This window comes from Fusarium musae, chromosome 10 (assembly GCF_019915245.1).
Source record: "Fusarium musae strain F31 chromosome 10, whole genome shotgun sequence".
Classification (NCBI taxonomy): domain Eukaryota; kingdom Fungi; phylum Ascomycota; class Sordariomycetes; order Hypocreales; family Nectriaceae; genus Fusarium; species Fusarium musae.
The window spans coordinates 1,836,827-1,853,452 of NC_058396.1; the positions used below are offsets into that span (position 1 = coordinate 1,836,827).

The following is a 16,626-nucleotide window of genomic DNA, read 5'->3' on the forward strand; positions in this document are numbered from 1 at the left end:
ACATGTATCATCGACCACCTCTAGAATAGAAGTTGCACAACTCGAAGAGTGGAAAGAGGCATGAGAGACTAGCGATGCTGACTCGGAGCGAATATCTCAAATTACTAGAATTGTGAGCCCCACCACGATCTTCAGATAACACTTTGGACATTGTTATAGCCTAGGAAATTTCTACAGTTCCTGCATCAGCCTACAAGCAAAAATTGAGATCAGAGAAGCGTGCAAGCACATGAGAGATAGACAGCCAGAATCTACTGTACAGGGGTTTGGTATGCTGCCTGGGGGCGTTGACGAGAGTGACATTTCCTGATGCCGGACCTGATAACTGGTGGTTGGAACGAGCACCTTAGCCCGGACAGCCAGCTGCTGCAATAACTCGAGCAATACTCGAGAAGACAACCATACGCATGATCTTAGCAACCCTGAGGGGTTGAGACTAATCTCAATATGGTAGACGCAAGCGAAACTGAGCTCTGGAAGCCATGGGTAGTAGAAATAAGAACAGGCTGAACTCTTCTGTTCGATCTCAAATGGGCTTGATTTCATCACCTCGCTCGTCGTCTTGTTTCTACTAGCCAGCCAGAAAATCTGTATGATGATCACCCAAGATATACTGTGGCATAGCTGAGGTCGTTGACCGACTTTCTCTCTATTCCAGAGTTGGGAGCTTTCAAGACCTATTGGTCAGGATATCAGCCTCAGTATAGCAACCAGAAGGGTCTTTGCCGAGTATAGCCATCTAGATTCCCCTTAATTCCCTCAAACCACCAAGCGTTACCAAAGTCCCATTGCCCGCCGAGTCCGAAGATGCCGCGGAGAGTAGTTCAATAGTAAGACCGATGCCCTGAAGGACCCGGCTCAGCCTTTCGGAATGGGCGCTAGGGAGGGCCTCAAAGCCCCAGGCTAGCCTGGGCTGTTTGCGTGATTTGCTGCTACAATCAAAGTGCCGAGCTCGGTGAGCATGTTATTCGATGCAATATAGGCTTAGTCCGTTAGATATTGGGATATGGCGCAATCCAAATTGGAAAATGGCCTTATGGTTTGAGACATCTCCGCCCAAAAACGGTATGGGTAAGCTTCGATGCCGAGCTGAGGACCCCTGCTGGACTGCCAATCACATCAACTATCTGCTCTCTTAGTTTCCGATTCGTAACCCAACAGTTGATGCGGTCTCGGCCCGCAGCGTTTAGTCTCCCTCTCTGTATGTGCTATGAGTCCAGACTTGATGTCACCGACATGATCATCGTCAACTATACTCGAATCATCGTGAGTTTCTTGACCTCATAGTGTATTCTGCTCACCACCAGAGGTATGCAGCATTACATAGCGTCATGCAGTTCTGTTCACAAGCGCTGAAGACAATATCACCTCAGCCTCCAGCTTGATCAGGAAGCCTTTTCGTCGTCGGTGTGATGAGAAACACCGCAATATTTGCTCTCAACCTTGTAATGTCACGATATTTGGACCTTCACGGTTAGATTGTGTCTTCATGGCCCATGAGACGGCCGGCTAAAAGTAAGACTGACATTCTTCAGCAGTGACAGAGCAAGAAGGCTAAACCATCTGGGGACTGCTTCACCGTCATCTAAGCGCCCAGCGATGAGAGCTTCTCTGATGGATGTGCGCTCATTCCCTTTTTGATACTGCCTGTTTGTCTTGAAGACCCGAAGACTATCTTTTAGCCATGGGACAGAATCTATAAAAGCTACAAGAATCCCCGACCTGGACAACAAAACCATCCTCATCAAGCTCACCAGATCTCAAGAACCAACAACAACAAACACTCTTCCAACAAACTCCAAGCTCATCACAATGGCTTCCACTCTCGCCTTCCCTCAGCAGCAGCAGCAGGCCCAGGCCCTGCCCATCCAGTCCGTCAGCGCCTCCAACATTGACAACAGCCTCCTCAGCGCTCTGGCAACCTACGTCACCACCGGCAGCCACGCCCGCAGCACCACTGAGCAAGAGATCCAGGAGCTTGCCTCGGCTGTTGTAGCCAAGCCCGGTGGCCGAGCTCACCTCGAGTCCCTCATCCAATTCGACTCCTGCCCCGACCATCAGGTCTGGAAGAACCAGGCTAATGCCAGCGGAAAGATCAACATCACCAAGACTAACCTCACCATCGCTCTCGAGGTTGTCACTCTTGAGTTGAAGTTCGCTGCTTCTGGCGCTGGTTTCTACGTCCCCTGGAGTGGTTCCCTGAATGCGTGAGTGTGAATTACAACTGGAGAGAAGTTGACTAACCGTCGTCTTAGTGGCACCCTCTACTACAATGAGTTCAGCCAACTCACTCCTGGAAATGCCACATTCAAGCTTTGGGTCAAGGGTGTAAGTACCCATAGGCACAACTTCACCGCCGCGATACTGACATGTGGCAGCTTGACTTCTATGTCAGCATCTACCGCAACCAGGTCTACATCGGAAACTTCTTCTATCCCAACATCGGCTTTGTTTTCCCTCCCGGTACCATCGATCTCAACGGTACTATTGCCTGAGTGCAACACTAGCCTCGTCAATTTGGCAGATGATCCTCCTGGATCAGAAGCTTCGAAGTGTTGATCATTTCTGCTTGTTTCCTTTGTTATCTTGTTTTTAGCTAGCTAGTTCGCTCCTTAGTTTGCAATATCACTCCCGGGCCCTAATCAGCGAATCTCCTTCTGTGATGTTTCTCGCAATTGTTGTCGTAATTTCTTGAGTTGATTGATAGGCCGAGACCGATAACGGCTTGGTGACATAAAATAATTCAGCAAGCATCTCCACTGGGTATCCCCCTCTATCTGCAATGCAAATCACCCAAGCCGAACTTTTCTCCACATCCTCAAACATTCCTGTAGGTCCATAGACACAGTTCCTTCCAAGGCAGTAGATGTATCTCGAATCATAGCCACTAACAACGACGCATGCGCAAATTCAACTTGATCGTCTTGAACTGCCTGGTAGTCAGACTGTTTCATACCACCGACATCAGCCCAAGCCTTCCACTTGTCCAGCATCCGGCAAATTTTAGACGCGAACTCCCCATCCAGAACCATGCGATGCAACATGAAGCCAACGACATCCTTCACAGTAAGCGAGTCATCCCAAAGGCCTTTCCCTTGGAGCCATCGAAGGCAATGCTCAGCAACAAGCTTTGCGTCCCACTTGGGGCTGCGTAGGGCTTCCATCATTCGCTGATCGCGTCTCAGCTGGCTTGTTCTGAGCCTCTCTCGCACTGTAGCGTTTCATGTCAGTAATGAACTCGGATCCGTAAACGATTGGGCTGACTTACTCTCCTCCATCCGCTCCTGGTTCTCCTTTTGCATCCGAGCCTGTGCTGCCGCTTGACGTTGAGCAGGAGGCAATAGTGCTTCTGCAGCCATCGCAGCTCGTTGTTCTTGAGACTTTCGCGCAAACTTGTGGATGTCTGTTCCATGATCGTCATGCCTGGTTGCCCATGTTGGTGTTTCAGATTCATCAACAATGCCTAGGACAACCAACACTCCACAGGGTACAGTTTCCTTCCGTGAAAAGGATAGAATATCGTCAGGGATCTTATAGTTCCACAGGATCGTCTGACTGGACGTCCCGAAAGCGGTCACTGCACTGGAAAACCACACACCATCGGATTTAGCAGGCTGAATTCGCAGGTGGTCAATGTAAAGGCTTTCTAGGTTCAGAGTCGTCTGGGCACCATAATGGTCCTGCTCAATCAGCGCCGTGACGATTCCAGACATGGAAATCTGACAAGTGATTGCATTCGACTGTGCGGGAGCGTTGTTGGTTCCTGGGCGTGAGTCGGCGCCCTGATACTTCCCTGTTGTCAGCTCGTCCTCTGAGTTCCGAGTTGAGTGCTCTAGGCCCTCCGACACGCTTCCGGGCTTATTTGCATTCTCTTTTTGAGGTGGTGAGGGCAATCGGACCCAGTATGGCGGCAAGTTGGAATAATCTCTTGTGATCCAAGAACTAGACCAAGCAACAGTCAAAGAGAGATTACCATCGGAATCACTCGAGGGAGCGATTGTCAGCGCGTCTTGCCGGCCTTCGGGAGACATCATCAAACAGCATCCTACAGGCGTCCAAAGTCCAGATGATCTCAGTAACTTCCATCCATGCGGATTCGGGACAGCGCCAAGATCAAGCAGATAACAGACGAGCTCGTCGAATGCTACTTCGACCTGAGGTTGTCGGACTTGATCAGCATACTCAACTCTCTGGGTCTTCATACCAATTGAGTGAGTCTTCCAGTTGAAAGTGGTCCAACTACCACCAGGAATAGAGCTGGGATGACGCGACAGAGTCCAGTACTCGGAGCGATCCTGGAATCTGTCCAGCGGCATTACAGCATAGCGAGGGAGCTCTATCTCGATGACCCTATTGACGATATCACTCCTTGTTAGTGCTGTAAGACGACTATGCCGCAGCATACGCTTTATCTTGGAAAGCGAGATGAGCGTGGAGAGCGTGTTGTACAGAATTGGGAGAACTGCCGGGGTAGTTAGTCGCTTGGCATGCGTTATACGTGGGGAATGGAGCTCTACCTCCCAAGACTGCCAACGGCACACCGATATAGGTGATGATGTCGGTTGGCGACTTGCCATTGTCTGCCATGCTGAAGTCGCGATAATTGTCTCTTTGTCACGAAGCATTTCGAAAGTGCGAAAGGGGTTTTCTGAGGTTCAGCTGAAATGAAAAAAAGTCGGCTAGGCTGATTTGGGTATGATCTGGAGCTAAGACAGCCACATGCCGATAGCGGAATGGTGCCTTTTATCATGCCTTACAGACTTGCAGAGTACAGTAATGGATTTCCAGATGTCAATATGTTTCGGTTGTAGATCAAAATAGTCTATATTCAGGCGTATTTGTTATTGTTTGCCCATGAGGCGGCGCTATCTTGATTGTCGTATAATGGCTGCGTTGGACACAGCCCCACCGCTTTGCAGTCACGATTTTGGTTGTAACTGTTAATAATGATTGATTACATTATATTTACAGCAAGAAAACCAGATACAAAGAGAGATATCTGAGTTTTATCATACTAGATCTCCTACATTCTTGGAGACACTTCACACTAAGTATGCAGAGAAATGGCTCAAGATATGATAAGATCAGAGCTGCTTCAGGGTAGCGCGAGAGGCGAGGCGCCCTTGTAGCAAATCATGTGCTTCAAAACTTTATTTGCTTTTAATATCAACTCATTGTTCCCCGCCTTGACGCCCAAAATTTTACAAACATCGCGCCTCTTCTCACAACTGCCTAGCATGTCAGAACAAATTGTAATAAGGAACACTGTTTGATCAGGCACTTGCTAATTGAAGGGCAGGCTGTTGATTTAGACTACGATTCTGCTATCGATATAGTAGGCCCATTCCGACCCCACCAAAGTCAACGTTCTGACAAACAAAGCCACTCGACGGTTCATTAAATTTATCACTTCGATCAAGCCTGCTTCATTTCGCGCAAGAGAATGGGCGGACTTACCATAGGTTAAGTGAAGGGAGTAAGAATAAGTGTTCGTTCAGATTGACACTGGCTGATAAAAGTAGAGTATGCCTACCCAAATGACGATGTGAGTTCATCATGAAATAGACTGAGTGCTTGGTCTAACTGTACTGGAGATCGAAAACGATAGACTCGGTAAGAGAACCCTTCAGCGCATGCTTTCTAGTGCTGATAGGAGATAGACCTGCAAGATGGCATGTATATCATTACGCTTGACGGCAAGAGGGCCCTGAATCCAGGAGCCGATACAGCCAAACGAGTTTTAGATTTGGGTACCGGAACAGGGATCTGGGCATTGGAATTTGGTATGTTATCTGGAAAGACTTTTATGGAGAGCGGCTAAATAGGTTCTAGCTGAGGAACATCCGGCTGCCGAAGTATGCCACTTACAACCCTCCACTGACTAGCCTAATGTCTGAACAGGTGATCGGCGTTGATCTGAGCCCTATCCAACCTCCATTGTTGGTGCAACCCTGTCTTAAACCGCAGTGTCTATCTGACTTTCAATACAGCGTACCGCCAAATTGTAGTTTCGAGATCGACGACCTTGAGAAAGAATGGACTTGGCTGAGACCATTTGACTTTATCTTCTCTCGCATGATGACAGGAAGCTTCTCCGACCCAGAAGCGATAGCAAAAAAGGCATTTGAGTAAGTTCTCCAAGACAAGATTTGAACCACGAACATTATAGTGACAAATTGTAGTGCTCTAAGTCCCGGTGGCTGGTATGAGATCCAGGACATTCAACTCCCCGTCTTCTGTGACGATGGGACTCTCGACCCAGAAACCTCACCACTGATGAAGTGGCAAGAATGCCTTATACAAGGCTCCCGAAAAATTGGTCGGCCTCTTGGTGACTCTGACAAGTACAAAGCTATCGTCGAGGAAGCAGGCTTTCATAATGTTGTTGAGACTATCTACATATGGCCTACCAACGGCTGGCCCCAAGACCCAAAGCTAAAGGAACTTGGGAAATGGAACCTGATCAACTTTGAGTCAGGACTTGAGGGCGTAAGCTTGGCTTTATTCACCAGGGTGCTCGGCTGGTCAAAGGATCAAGTGCTATCTCTTTGTGCGGATGTGAGGAACGAGCTGAGAAATCCGAAGGTGCATGGGTACTGGAAGATGTAAGTTCTCCTCTTCGACATTAGTTCATATACTGACAGAAGAAGCTACGTGGTATATGGTCAGAAACCGTAGAAGGAGGCGGTTTGGTAGAATGAGGATTAGCCTTTAGGTCGTGCGCGTTGACTATACGATAGCCAATGCCTGTTCTATTCGACGTGTAGCATAGTGGGGCCGCTGCTTAATATTCAGTTCAAAACGCCAGATCAATGGACTTGTTTTGTCATGCCCAGAAACATGTTACGTGAAAGAAGGGCAAGGAGTTTGCTCCATGAGACCATCCCGATGTCGCCATTCCTCAGACTACTCGTGAACTCGGGATTATGGACCGACCACAATGCGCTCTGGAGCCATTCCGCCTAGGTTTAACTCTGTCACGAGCGAAAACACACCATACGACTGCTTGGGCAGAACTTTCGTTCCCAAGATGCTGTACCCGAACCAATCGGCACCACCAAACCTACCCCAGGTTTCCTTCGGGGCAGCCGGAGCCGGAGTGGATAACAGTCTAACCCAATCCTCGCCCCGACAAAAAGTCAGAACACCATCTCGCCTCCCCAACTAATCCCAACACGCACAGAATGAGGGGGAGCCCTGCAAAATCTGGGGACGACGTCGGACGGACGCTGCATGCCGTCTGGGGTCCAAACTCCGGTCTACCACGACGATAACATGCATGCAACTCGACTTATATAAAGACCCCTTGAGCTTGGCCCTTTGATCGACAGTCTCTTCATTCTTGGCCTTCAAGTCTCCACTGATTGACACTTGGACAAATATGGACTACAAAGCTGATGAGAAGGTCGCTGTTGACCATGGTGATGAGGTTCATGAAGCTCATGTCGCGGTGCAGCTTGCGCATGATGTTGAGAACCAGAAGCTGTCGCCATGGACGCCTCGTATGTTCAGGTTGTACTTCATCCTGGCTTGTGCATACCTCTGCGGTTGCTTGGTGAGTTTTTCACGAGAGGATATTGAACTGGTTGCTAACTTGGGAAGAACGGATATGATGGCAGTCTTCTCGGTGGTATTAACGGTATGAAGGCATACCAACGTTACTTCAACATGTATGTGAAACCACCAAGACAAAGGATCTGAAGTTCTGAATTAATAATGGCAGGTCATCCGAGGGTTCTTCGACCGGTATCGTCTTTGCCATGTACAACATCGGCTCCATCGCCGCCGTATTCTTCACCGCCCCCGTAAACGATTTCTTCGGCCGACGATGGGGTATGTTCACTGGTGCCGTCGTAGTCATCATCGGAACATGTGTCCAAGCTACATCCACTGGAAGAGGTCAATTCCTCGGCGGCCGTTTTATCCTCGGCTTCGGCGTCAGCTTCTGCTGTGTCTCTGCCCCTTGCTACGTTAGCGAGATGGCGCATCCCAACTGGCGAGGCACTATCACTGGTCTGTACAACTGCACCTGGTACATCGGTAGCATCATCGCTAGTTGGGTCGTCTACGGCTCCAGCTACATCGATGGCGAGATTGCCTGGAGACTTCCCATTTGGTGCCAGATGATCACCTCTGGCATCGTCGCTCTTGGTGTTCTGTGGCTGCCTGAGTCCCCTCGTTGGCTCATCGCGCAGGATAGAGTCGAGGATGCTGTCAAGGTTCTTGCCACATACCATGGTGAGGGTGACGAAAATCATCCCATGGTTGTGCTGCAGATCAAGGAAATGACGAACCAGATCGCTGCTGATGCTACTGATAAGTCCTGGTGGGACTACCGTGGACTCTGGAACACTCATAGTGCGCGACGCCGACTTATTGGAGTCTTGGGTATGGCTGTCTTTGGACAAGTCAGTGGAAACAGTTTGAGGTACGTCCCAAATTCCGATCTAGTCTCTAACGTTGTCTAACCGTGTCCAGCTCTTATTATCTTCCTGTCATGCTGAAGCAAGCCGGCATCACTGACGAAAAGAAGGTGTTGGCTCTTAATGGCGTCAACCCTGTGCTCTGCTTCTTCGGTGCCATTCTCGGAGCTCGTCTCACTGACGTCGTTGGTCGTCGCCCTCTTCTGATCTACTCCATCATCTTCTGCTCCTGCTGTTTCGCCGTCATCACTGGTACCAGCAAGCTCTCCCTCGACCAGCCCGACAACGCATCCGCTGCCAACGCCACTGTCGCCATGATCTTCATCTTCGGTATCGTCTTCTCTTTCGGTTGGACTCCTCTCCAGTCAGCATACATCGCTGAGTGCTTGTCCACCGACATTCGAGCCAAGGGTACTGCTGTCGGTAACCTTGCTAGTTCAATTGCGTCGACTATTATCCAGTACAGCAGTGGTCCCGCTTTCCAGGACATCGGATACTATTTCTACCTTGTGTTTGTCTTTTGGGATTTGTTTGAAGCTGTCTTTATTTACTTCTTCTTCCCCGAGACTAAGGATCGTACTCTTGAGGAATTGTCGGAAGTGTTTGAGGCACCCAACCCTGTCAAGAAGAGTCTTCAAAAGAGGGATGCGCAGACTGTTATGAACACTCTTAATGTGACGGGAGATGCGAAGCTCGCCGGAGAGGTTTGATCAGGTCAATCTCAATTGCCTCGTCATGATTTAGTTAGGCATACTCAAGATAACTCCATCGCGATCAATGCTATGCATAATGCACCATTACTTTACAACCTTTATCTCTCAACCTGTCATTTGAACCATAATCGGCCCCAAGTCCAGCTAGAAAAGTGTCCCGACTTTATTGTTTCAGCTTCAATTGGTTTGCGACAATTTCGTATCGCGAGTCAATTGAGTTCCCATTAAACTTGTCTGCCGATCACCAAAGCAAAGCCTCGGCCTCACTTCCCGATCTGCATACCACGTCGCAGCGAGCAATGGCACCTGATGACCTTGATTTGGACCCCAGTATTTCCAAGGTCTCATGCCCATCAAGCTTTTGCACCAACCTCGCTCGCAGACCAAGGAAGTGTCCAATCGGACAAGGTCACAAAAGCTGGGGTAACTAACCCATCCGTTCCCCGAATGAATTCCCGCACCAATCACACGCTCCAATTGACCTCGGACCGAGCATCCCCGTGATCCATCAGATGATTCACAAACTCGTCCTTCATTATCTCCTCTTTTCCCCACGTTCACGTCGGCCCGTACCGGAGCGAATTGCTGTACAGTTTCCCAGCGCAATGGATCAAGCAAGTGATGAATGGCCTGCGAGGAAGAGGTTGAGAACGTCGCATGCCGTGAGTTTACAAACATGTCTCATGTTGCATGTGCTGACCGACATTAGTGCGATGCTTGTCGTACCCGCAAGACAAGGTTGGGTGATCTACCAGAAACTTGACAGCTTGGCTGATAGCGATAGATGCGATGGGAACAATCCTTGTGCGACATGCGCGTCGATCGGCCATGATTGCACCTATGGATCTGAAGCCAACTCGTAAGCCTCACTCTTCGATCAACTGCTCCGCTCCAGCAATCTAACGCTACGGTAGGAGGAGCAAGAACGATCTCATCCTGGAAAGCGTTCTGCGGGTCGAGAAGACCCTACACGAGTTAAGATCCGCCATTGTAAGCCACAAGTATCTCTTCTAGATGTCTGGCTTTGACCATTGTAGCCGAACGGTGTTCAACTCGCCAACTCACCTCAAACAAATCGCACCAACTCATTCTCGGGGTCCTCGCCAGATTTGAACCTTCGTCGGCAGAGTCATGCGATTCAAACACCGACCAGTCAAGACCAACGCGAGAATGTCAACAACCTCGAGAATGCCGTCTTGGACTCGATGCATACCTCGACAACGGAGTCGATACTCCAATGGCCTCACTTTGATGTCTTTCCGCTGCTCCGACATGATGGAGACTCAATCTTCTATCTTGAGCAAGCACGACCACCGCTAACAGTCGCATCGAATCCTATGTACCCATACGTCGACGCGGAAGACATAACCTTGATGTTGGAGGCGTTCGAACGAAACATCAACTTCTGGTACCCTTCCATGTCACAAGAGCAACTCGGTAACATACGTGCGACACTTCAAACCGGAACCCCTTCAGAGGATACAGTTCATTCTTGTCTGTGTTTACTCACTTGAGCCTTAGGATGTGCAAGTCAAGCTGCCGAAGACCTTCGTTTTACTGCTGAGCCTGATGCAACAGAGAAAGACAGAAGACTTCGGAAGCGTAAGTTGGGTGAAATTTACTTCCAACTGGCCCTGAAGAAGCTCCATGTCGCACATCTGCAAGTTGACTCTCAAAGCACCCAGTGCCTCTTTTTCACAGCGTAAGATGATCCTAGTGCTGAGTAAATATGCCTTTCTGACGTGCCAGACTCTACTTCGCCTCCCTAGTTCGGCCACTTCAAGCTTGGGAGTACCTCAGTGCTACAGCGACTAGATGCATGTTGCTTCTATCCTACCCACCGAACACGCACGACGACGAGGCGGAAGAACGCATTAGAAGGATATTCTGGTCCTGCTACATTCTGGAAAGGTTAGTCAATGTTTCATACATAACAGAAATAAGGTGATGTACTGATACCTGCTCAGTGACTACATGGCTGAGCTCTCAGCATGTCCCCCATCAGGAATCGCTCGCGTCGAGTCTTCCATCCCACTACCAAGCACATATCACACGCACCCATCCGAAATCGTAGAAGAGGAATCGTCTCTCTACTTCTTGGCCTGTATCAGTATGCGACGCCTCCTCAACAGAGTCCATCAACTACTCTACGCAAAGGATACCGGCGCTGCTTTCGATCACAGTCGCTTTCCACGCATCGTGGCTGAGCTCCAGCGGCAACTTGATGATTGGCGTGAAGTCTTACCAGCCTCGTTCTCCTTCAGCATCGATACAGAGGAAGCAGCAACAGCGGCTGGCGGCTTTCTTCGACAGCGATATCTCACCTGCAAGGGGGTGATCTACCGACCTTACCTGATGTGGATGCTAAGCACTAGCTATGCTGAAACGAGGGTGCCCTCAATACCAGATGCTATGCAGAACTGCAAGTTATGCCTCGATGCTTGTTTACTACATGCGTTAGATCTCAGAGGGTTCCCGCAGACAGTTCTGATTGATACCTGGATATGCTCCCTGTCGTAAGTCAAATCATCGCTCCCGAATTAGACCGTACTGACAAAGAATAGTATGTCTGGGGCAATGCTCATAATCCTCGCGGCTTCACACGTGCCTGCTCTGAAAGAGTTTATTGGTTCACGAGCCACGCTTGTAGGAAGCCATCTCGAGAAACTGTTCCGAAACTGGCGTGAGGTATCATTTGGTGGAGATTCACCGAGTGTTGATCGAAGCATGTGGCTCATACAACAAGCGGATAGTTATATAAGGGATTGCTATTGACTGAGCCTCAAAGATATCGCGAATGATATGGCGATTTGGTGCATGGCAGGTGCACAAGTAGTTAGCAATGCTCTGCGTGGAGCTTCTGATGTAAATTTGACTCTGCTATCCATATATCGCAGATGTGAACGAAAGTATTTAGCCTATTTGCCCTGTATCGATCAAAGTCCCTGTACTTTCAAACCAAAAAGATCTTGAAAAGGACATTCAGGTAGACGCTTTATCCCGGGTACTTCAGCATGTTGACCCCTAATCTGGGCCAGCCTAATTCATGTCACCCTTGCCTCCCGAGTCGCAATGCTTGAAGCTGACTTTCGGTCCACAATAAGCCTTATGGTCAAAGTCACTCGCCGGTCCAATGAGGAGATATCCGTGCCAAGTTCCGCCATGAGTTAGTTCCAAACACTCAGTACCGCAGAGCTTGTGCCCATGGTTGTTGATGTGGTGTTCGATGGCACCTGCAATAGTTTCCTGCTCAGCAGTCGTGTCACAGTGTCTGCCGGTAGACTGCGGTTTCATTATCAGCATCGCCGTTTATGAGGGGGGGAAATGCGATTTACATACACGATAGCGGTAGAAAAGGTTGCCGTTGGGGCCAGCATGTCCAGTAAAAGTAGTACAGGTCTTCTGGTTTGATGCGTGCTTGATAGCAGCGCCTGATCCCTACGTTAGCTCGAACCAAATATGATTATCTTATGCTCACTGATCTGGAGAATCCCGTCCTGAAACAAGCGTGTTAGAGGCCTGTCAATTTGACCGAAGTTCTCTTACCTTGATAGCACCCCCGATGATAACGCAGTGAGAGGTGATGGTAATGATTCTTTCGCAAACCTTTTCGAGATATCAGTAATGTAGGCAATTTGCAATGGGAGGAACTTACTGTAACGTGCCTGCGCTTCTCGAGGGCAGAGTCTTCAGACTCAAAGTCCTCAAGGTGGTACAGAGCCAGAGAGTCCGGCAGCTTGACAGCATCCTCAATGTTAAGAGCCTGGGTCTCGTTAATGGCCTCTGTCTCCTCTGTGGTAGGCATAGAGTAGATAGACAAAGGTAAGGACATTAAGACGAAGAAGTTCATAAGGGCGGGTTTCATCTTGACTGAGATAGGCAACGAGATTCGCTGCCAGAAGGACACTGGGGAGAATGTATCCAGCTGATGCTTGTACGATTTGATCTAGGAAATGAGGTTCGAGTTGATGTGCCGGAGTCATTGTTATGGTTTAAACTTGAGGCCCTGGGAGTCAGTTGGTCTTTTATAAGCTTTTGACAAGAATTTGGAAGGATTTGGTGATGTGATGAGAGCAAATGATGAATATCAGAAGATTTGGAGAACGAGGGTATCTTCGGCGTTGGAAGTGAGCATGCCGCTTATCCGACCCATGTGAAATGCTGTTGGTTCTACAAGCGGCACAGAAACTTACGAGGATTTTGCAGACGCAGAACCAACACGCTGACTGCAGCCTTGGGCGGCTCTATATATGAAAGAGATCCATGTGTCCCGGAAGAACGGCATCTCCCGCATAATAAGCGCCAGATATTCACGTACAATTTGATGGCACATCCACGCGGACTTCAGTGACAATTTCACACGCCTCGGGGATAAACTGCTGGCCTTTAGTAGACTCTTTGTGCTGCCAACACACATGCATATAGATACTAGAGTCATTGGAAATCCTCTTTCTTTACATAACCTTAGAATCATCCATTTCTCACAATTGTCGATTGAGCCACTAACAGACCCCTGCGAGATGGATGCTCGGCCTTTTCTATATCCCGAAAAGTATCAGTCGAAGGATTCTATCCTTGTGTCTCTCATATAGCTGTCTTCATCAAAAGTCATGATATGTTGGCTGCAAGCACAATCCTTCGTCCTGTGCGTCTTTCAGTTGGCCATTGAACGACGTTCGATCTTCGATTTGTGCCGAATTGCCGCTTGGTTGATAATATTGATGATAGGATCTGTCAACAAACCCGAAGAACTTGCAGCCCACGTTGCCTTATTTTGCTACATCTATGAATCGATAGGCCTGGTCCTGAAGAATCCGCAAGGGCTCCCTGCTCATGCGTAAGCTGGTACTTTTGGAAGAGGATGGTGATTGGCACTGTGGATGTTGGATTAGACTCCTTGTTGTGTTGCTTGCATTACCAGGGTTAGAATTTAGCAGTTCAAGGAGCAAAGGATACTGTAGCCGTCTACGAATTGTGTTCTAGATCCCAAAACCGTTGCCCCAGCTTCAAAGTCGATCATATTCAGGTCAGTGAAGTGCTTCTACAGAACCGTCAGACACGCAGTAATTCACTTCACCAGCAGTTCTTCCTACGACAGAAGAGAAACCCTGAGGGGATTAGAATAAGCATGTTTACACGGCTACAGGTTAGTGTTGTCTAACCATAACCCTAAACTAAATAAGCTCATTATCACGAGGTAGGTCCCCTGAGCTTTTTCAGGGAACGGTGCCATTGGTTCCGGATTCATACTGCAGTCTAGAGACGAAACAACTTCATGCTTGGGCGACGTAAGAAGTACCGAGTGAGTACAACTGCCAGTATTCCCGGTATGCATTTCATTTGCCACGGTTGCCATTCTTTCGACGCAATGATCTACGGCACTGGGTTCTCTGATAATTTCTTCCCTGGCTTTCAGTCCTTTGACTATTGATGGTCAATTGAAAGCCTACCATTGCTTGACTCCTCATCTTCAACGGATTCAGTTGTCTATAGCTCACGATCAGCTTGCTTTTCTTTTTCTTTCTCCGCCTTCTCCAAAGTCTCCAAATCCCACATCATGGACACCGGAGTAACAATAAGCTTTGGCCCACATTCTATCTCGTAGTCAAAGCCCTTCGCTGGTCCAATGAGTAGGTGACCATTCCAAACCCAAGTGTCAGTCAGGTCCAGGCATTGAGTAGTTTGAATGGCTGCCCCCTCTTTCTTGATTTGGCGTTCGATTGCGCGTTCCACCTCTATTTGTTCGATGACAGTATCGCAGTGACCATCATCAGTCTGTCCTATTTTAGCCTTCTGACGTTAAGTTACATAAAGAAAAACCAACCTCATATTGATAGTAGATCTCTTTATTTGGGCCAGCGTAGCCACTGAAATGTCCGCATTCTGCCAGACCGACGGCTTGTTTGATCTCGAAAGCTAAATTTTCAGCTCACGTCCATATTCAAGTCACGAATAGTCTGCTTGAACCTACTCCAGCGAAGCCATATTATCTTTGATGAATATGTTAGAACCTTTCTTTTCTGCTCAAGAGGCCGGCCATCTTACCCTTAATCCCTCTTTGAATTCATGTGATGGCGCAATAGCATCCCATGCACGGTCATATATCTGGAACCAGTCAAAACTTGGTTAATGAGTAAGAATCCGACACCACTAACTGATTTCTTTTTCTCGGGCACCTTAGTCTTCGGCTCGCCATGCTCCAGTTGTTCCAGTGCATGAAGCAACTCAAGATACATCTCCTGGTTCGCCGCACTTGGTCGGGGCCCACTAGCCGAACCTGTCGCCTCTAAGATAGGCTCCAAGCAGATAGAGGTTGGCAAAGACGTTAAGAAAAGTAAGATCATAAGCTTTGGATGCATCTTTGTTGATGTATGTAATCAGATTCGTGACTATGAGAAGGAGAGGCACGATATACCCGGCAGCTGCCCGGTTGAATCTATCGATAGTGCCGGAGTCGAAGGAAATGTTTGGTGACATCACAATATGTCGGGTGGTATTCCAAGGGTTTTGTGGCTGGATTAGCGGTGTTTGTTGGTGAAGGTCGAAGAAATGGGCGAAAGGTACTGGTGATATGACATGTGCAAACGGGGCTATGTCAGGCGATATGTGCCGGATATCCGGCAGTGGAGACCTTGTTGGTTCGAAACGCGTTGTCAATTACGAGGTTCATCAATATTCGCAATCAACATGGTCGAAAATAAACAGTCCATTGGTCGACAGTGCAGTATCTCTCCATCTCGGAAGTTCGGCAACTCTAATGTGAAACGCGGCCACATAATCACATATCGACCTTATCTTATCGCAAGCGATTACTATCAAACTGAAAGATATAATTTTAGAAAGGTTGTGTTTTATATAAATGGCTAGCTATGTGTTAAAGATCCAAACTCATTTATAAAGGTAAGTATTAAATAAAGTCAAGCAATCATTCCTTTGCATACTGTAACACGACCAATTCCAGGATAGGCTGCTGAGTTACCGATCTCCAGCATCTGGCTCTTGTGAATTCACACCAGATGTTCGACAACTCTGAGGAGTTTACTGATGTTCCATCGTGTCTGATAAAAACACCTTATCAGGCAATTCTGCTGAGGTTCCAATAAAGCTTTGGCAGCATAAGACTGTTGATAATGAAAACAGTTATTGTGCTAGGGGAATATTCAACAATACACTTCAACAGAAGATTGACCAGATATCTGACACCAATGCCAAGGAGACTTCAGCCCTAATAGTGGACCGAGCCTCTAGATGATGACTTAGGGGGCTAGAAGATTGCCTGGCTTCCTAATAATAGATTTTGATATGCAGACATGTTCTCTAGTTTGCCAGTCTAGAGGGCCCTTGACCATGCCGAGAGAAGTAGAGAGGCTCGGTGGCATAACCAATGGAATAACATGATTTTAGGAAGTAACGCACTTTGTCACTCAAAAGTCTGTCTCGTCATGCACATAATTTGCTAAGATGTCCCAATGCTTTAACGGGCATGGCCG

The 16,626-nt window shown here is 48.2% G+C and overlaps 5 protein-coding genes across 5 annotated transcripts; 3 read left to right on the forward strand and 2 right to left on the reverse strand.

The window, feature by feature from the left end:
• Positions 1–1,812: 1,812 nt before the first annotated feature.
• J7337_012784 (uncharacterized protein) lies at positions 1,813–2,495 on the forward strand (the record flags this gene model as incomplete). The annotated part of the gene is made up of 3 exons (XM_044830287.1): positions 1,813–2,207; positions 2,256–2,328; positions 2,379–2,495. The coding sequence occupies 3 exons, from the start codon at positions 1,813–1,815 to the stop codon at positions 2,493–2,495; spliced, it is 585 nt and encodes a 194-aa protein (XP_044675203.1).
• Positions 2,496–2,789: 294 nt separating this feature from the next.
• Positions 2,790–4,316, reverse strand: J7337_012785 (uncharacterized protein; the record flags this gene model as incomplete). The annotated part of the gene is made up of 2 exons (XM_044830288.1): positions 2,790–3,211; positions 3,269–4,316. The coding sequence occupies 2 exons, from the start codon at positions 4,314–4,316 to the stop codon at positions 2,790–2,792; spliced, it is 1,470 nt and encodes a 489-aa protein (XP_044675204.1).
• A 1,762-nt stretch (positions 4,317–6,078) lies between these two features.
• J7337_012786 (uncharacterized protein) lies at positions 6,079–6,701 on the forward strand (the record flags this gene model as incomplete). Its single annotated transcript, XM_044830289.1, has 4 exons — positions 6,079–6,128; positions 6,183–6,489; positions 6,513–6,605; positions 6,645–6,701. 4 exons carry the CDS (start codon positions 6,079–6,081, stop codon positions 6,699–6,701), a joined length of 507 nt encoding a protein of 168 aa, XP_044675205.1.
• A 680-nt stretch (positions 6,702–7,381) lies between these two features.
• J7337_012787 (uncharacterized protein) lies at positions 7,382–9,133 on the forward strand (the record flags this gene model as incomplete). Its single annotated transcript, XM_044830290.1, has 4 exons — positions 7,382–7,555; positions 7,603–7,670; positions 7,724–8,428; positions 8,479–9,133. The coding sequence occupies 4 exons, from the start codon at positions 7,382–7,384 to the stop codon at positions 9,131–9,133; spliced, it is 1,602 nt and encodes a 533-aa protein (XP_044675206.1).
• Positions 9,134–12,175: 3,042 nt separating this feature from the next.
• J7337_012788 (uncharacterized protein) lies at positions 12,176–13,001 on the reverse strand (the record flags this gene model as incomplete). Its single annotated transcript, XM_044830291.1, has 4 exons — positions 12,176–12,418; positions 12,476–12,574; positions 12,683–12,742; positions 12,792–13,001. The coding sequence occupies 4 exons, from the start codon at positions 12,999–13,001 to the stop codon at positions 12,176–12,178; spliced, it is 612 nt and encodes a 203-aa protein (XP_044675207.1).
• Between the last annotated feature and the right edge of the window lie 3,625 nt (positions 13,002–16,626).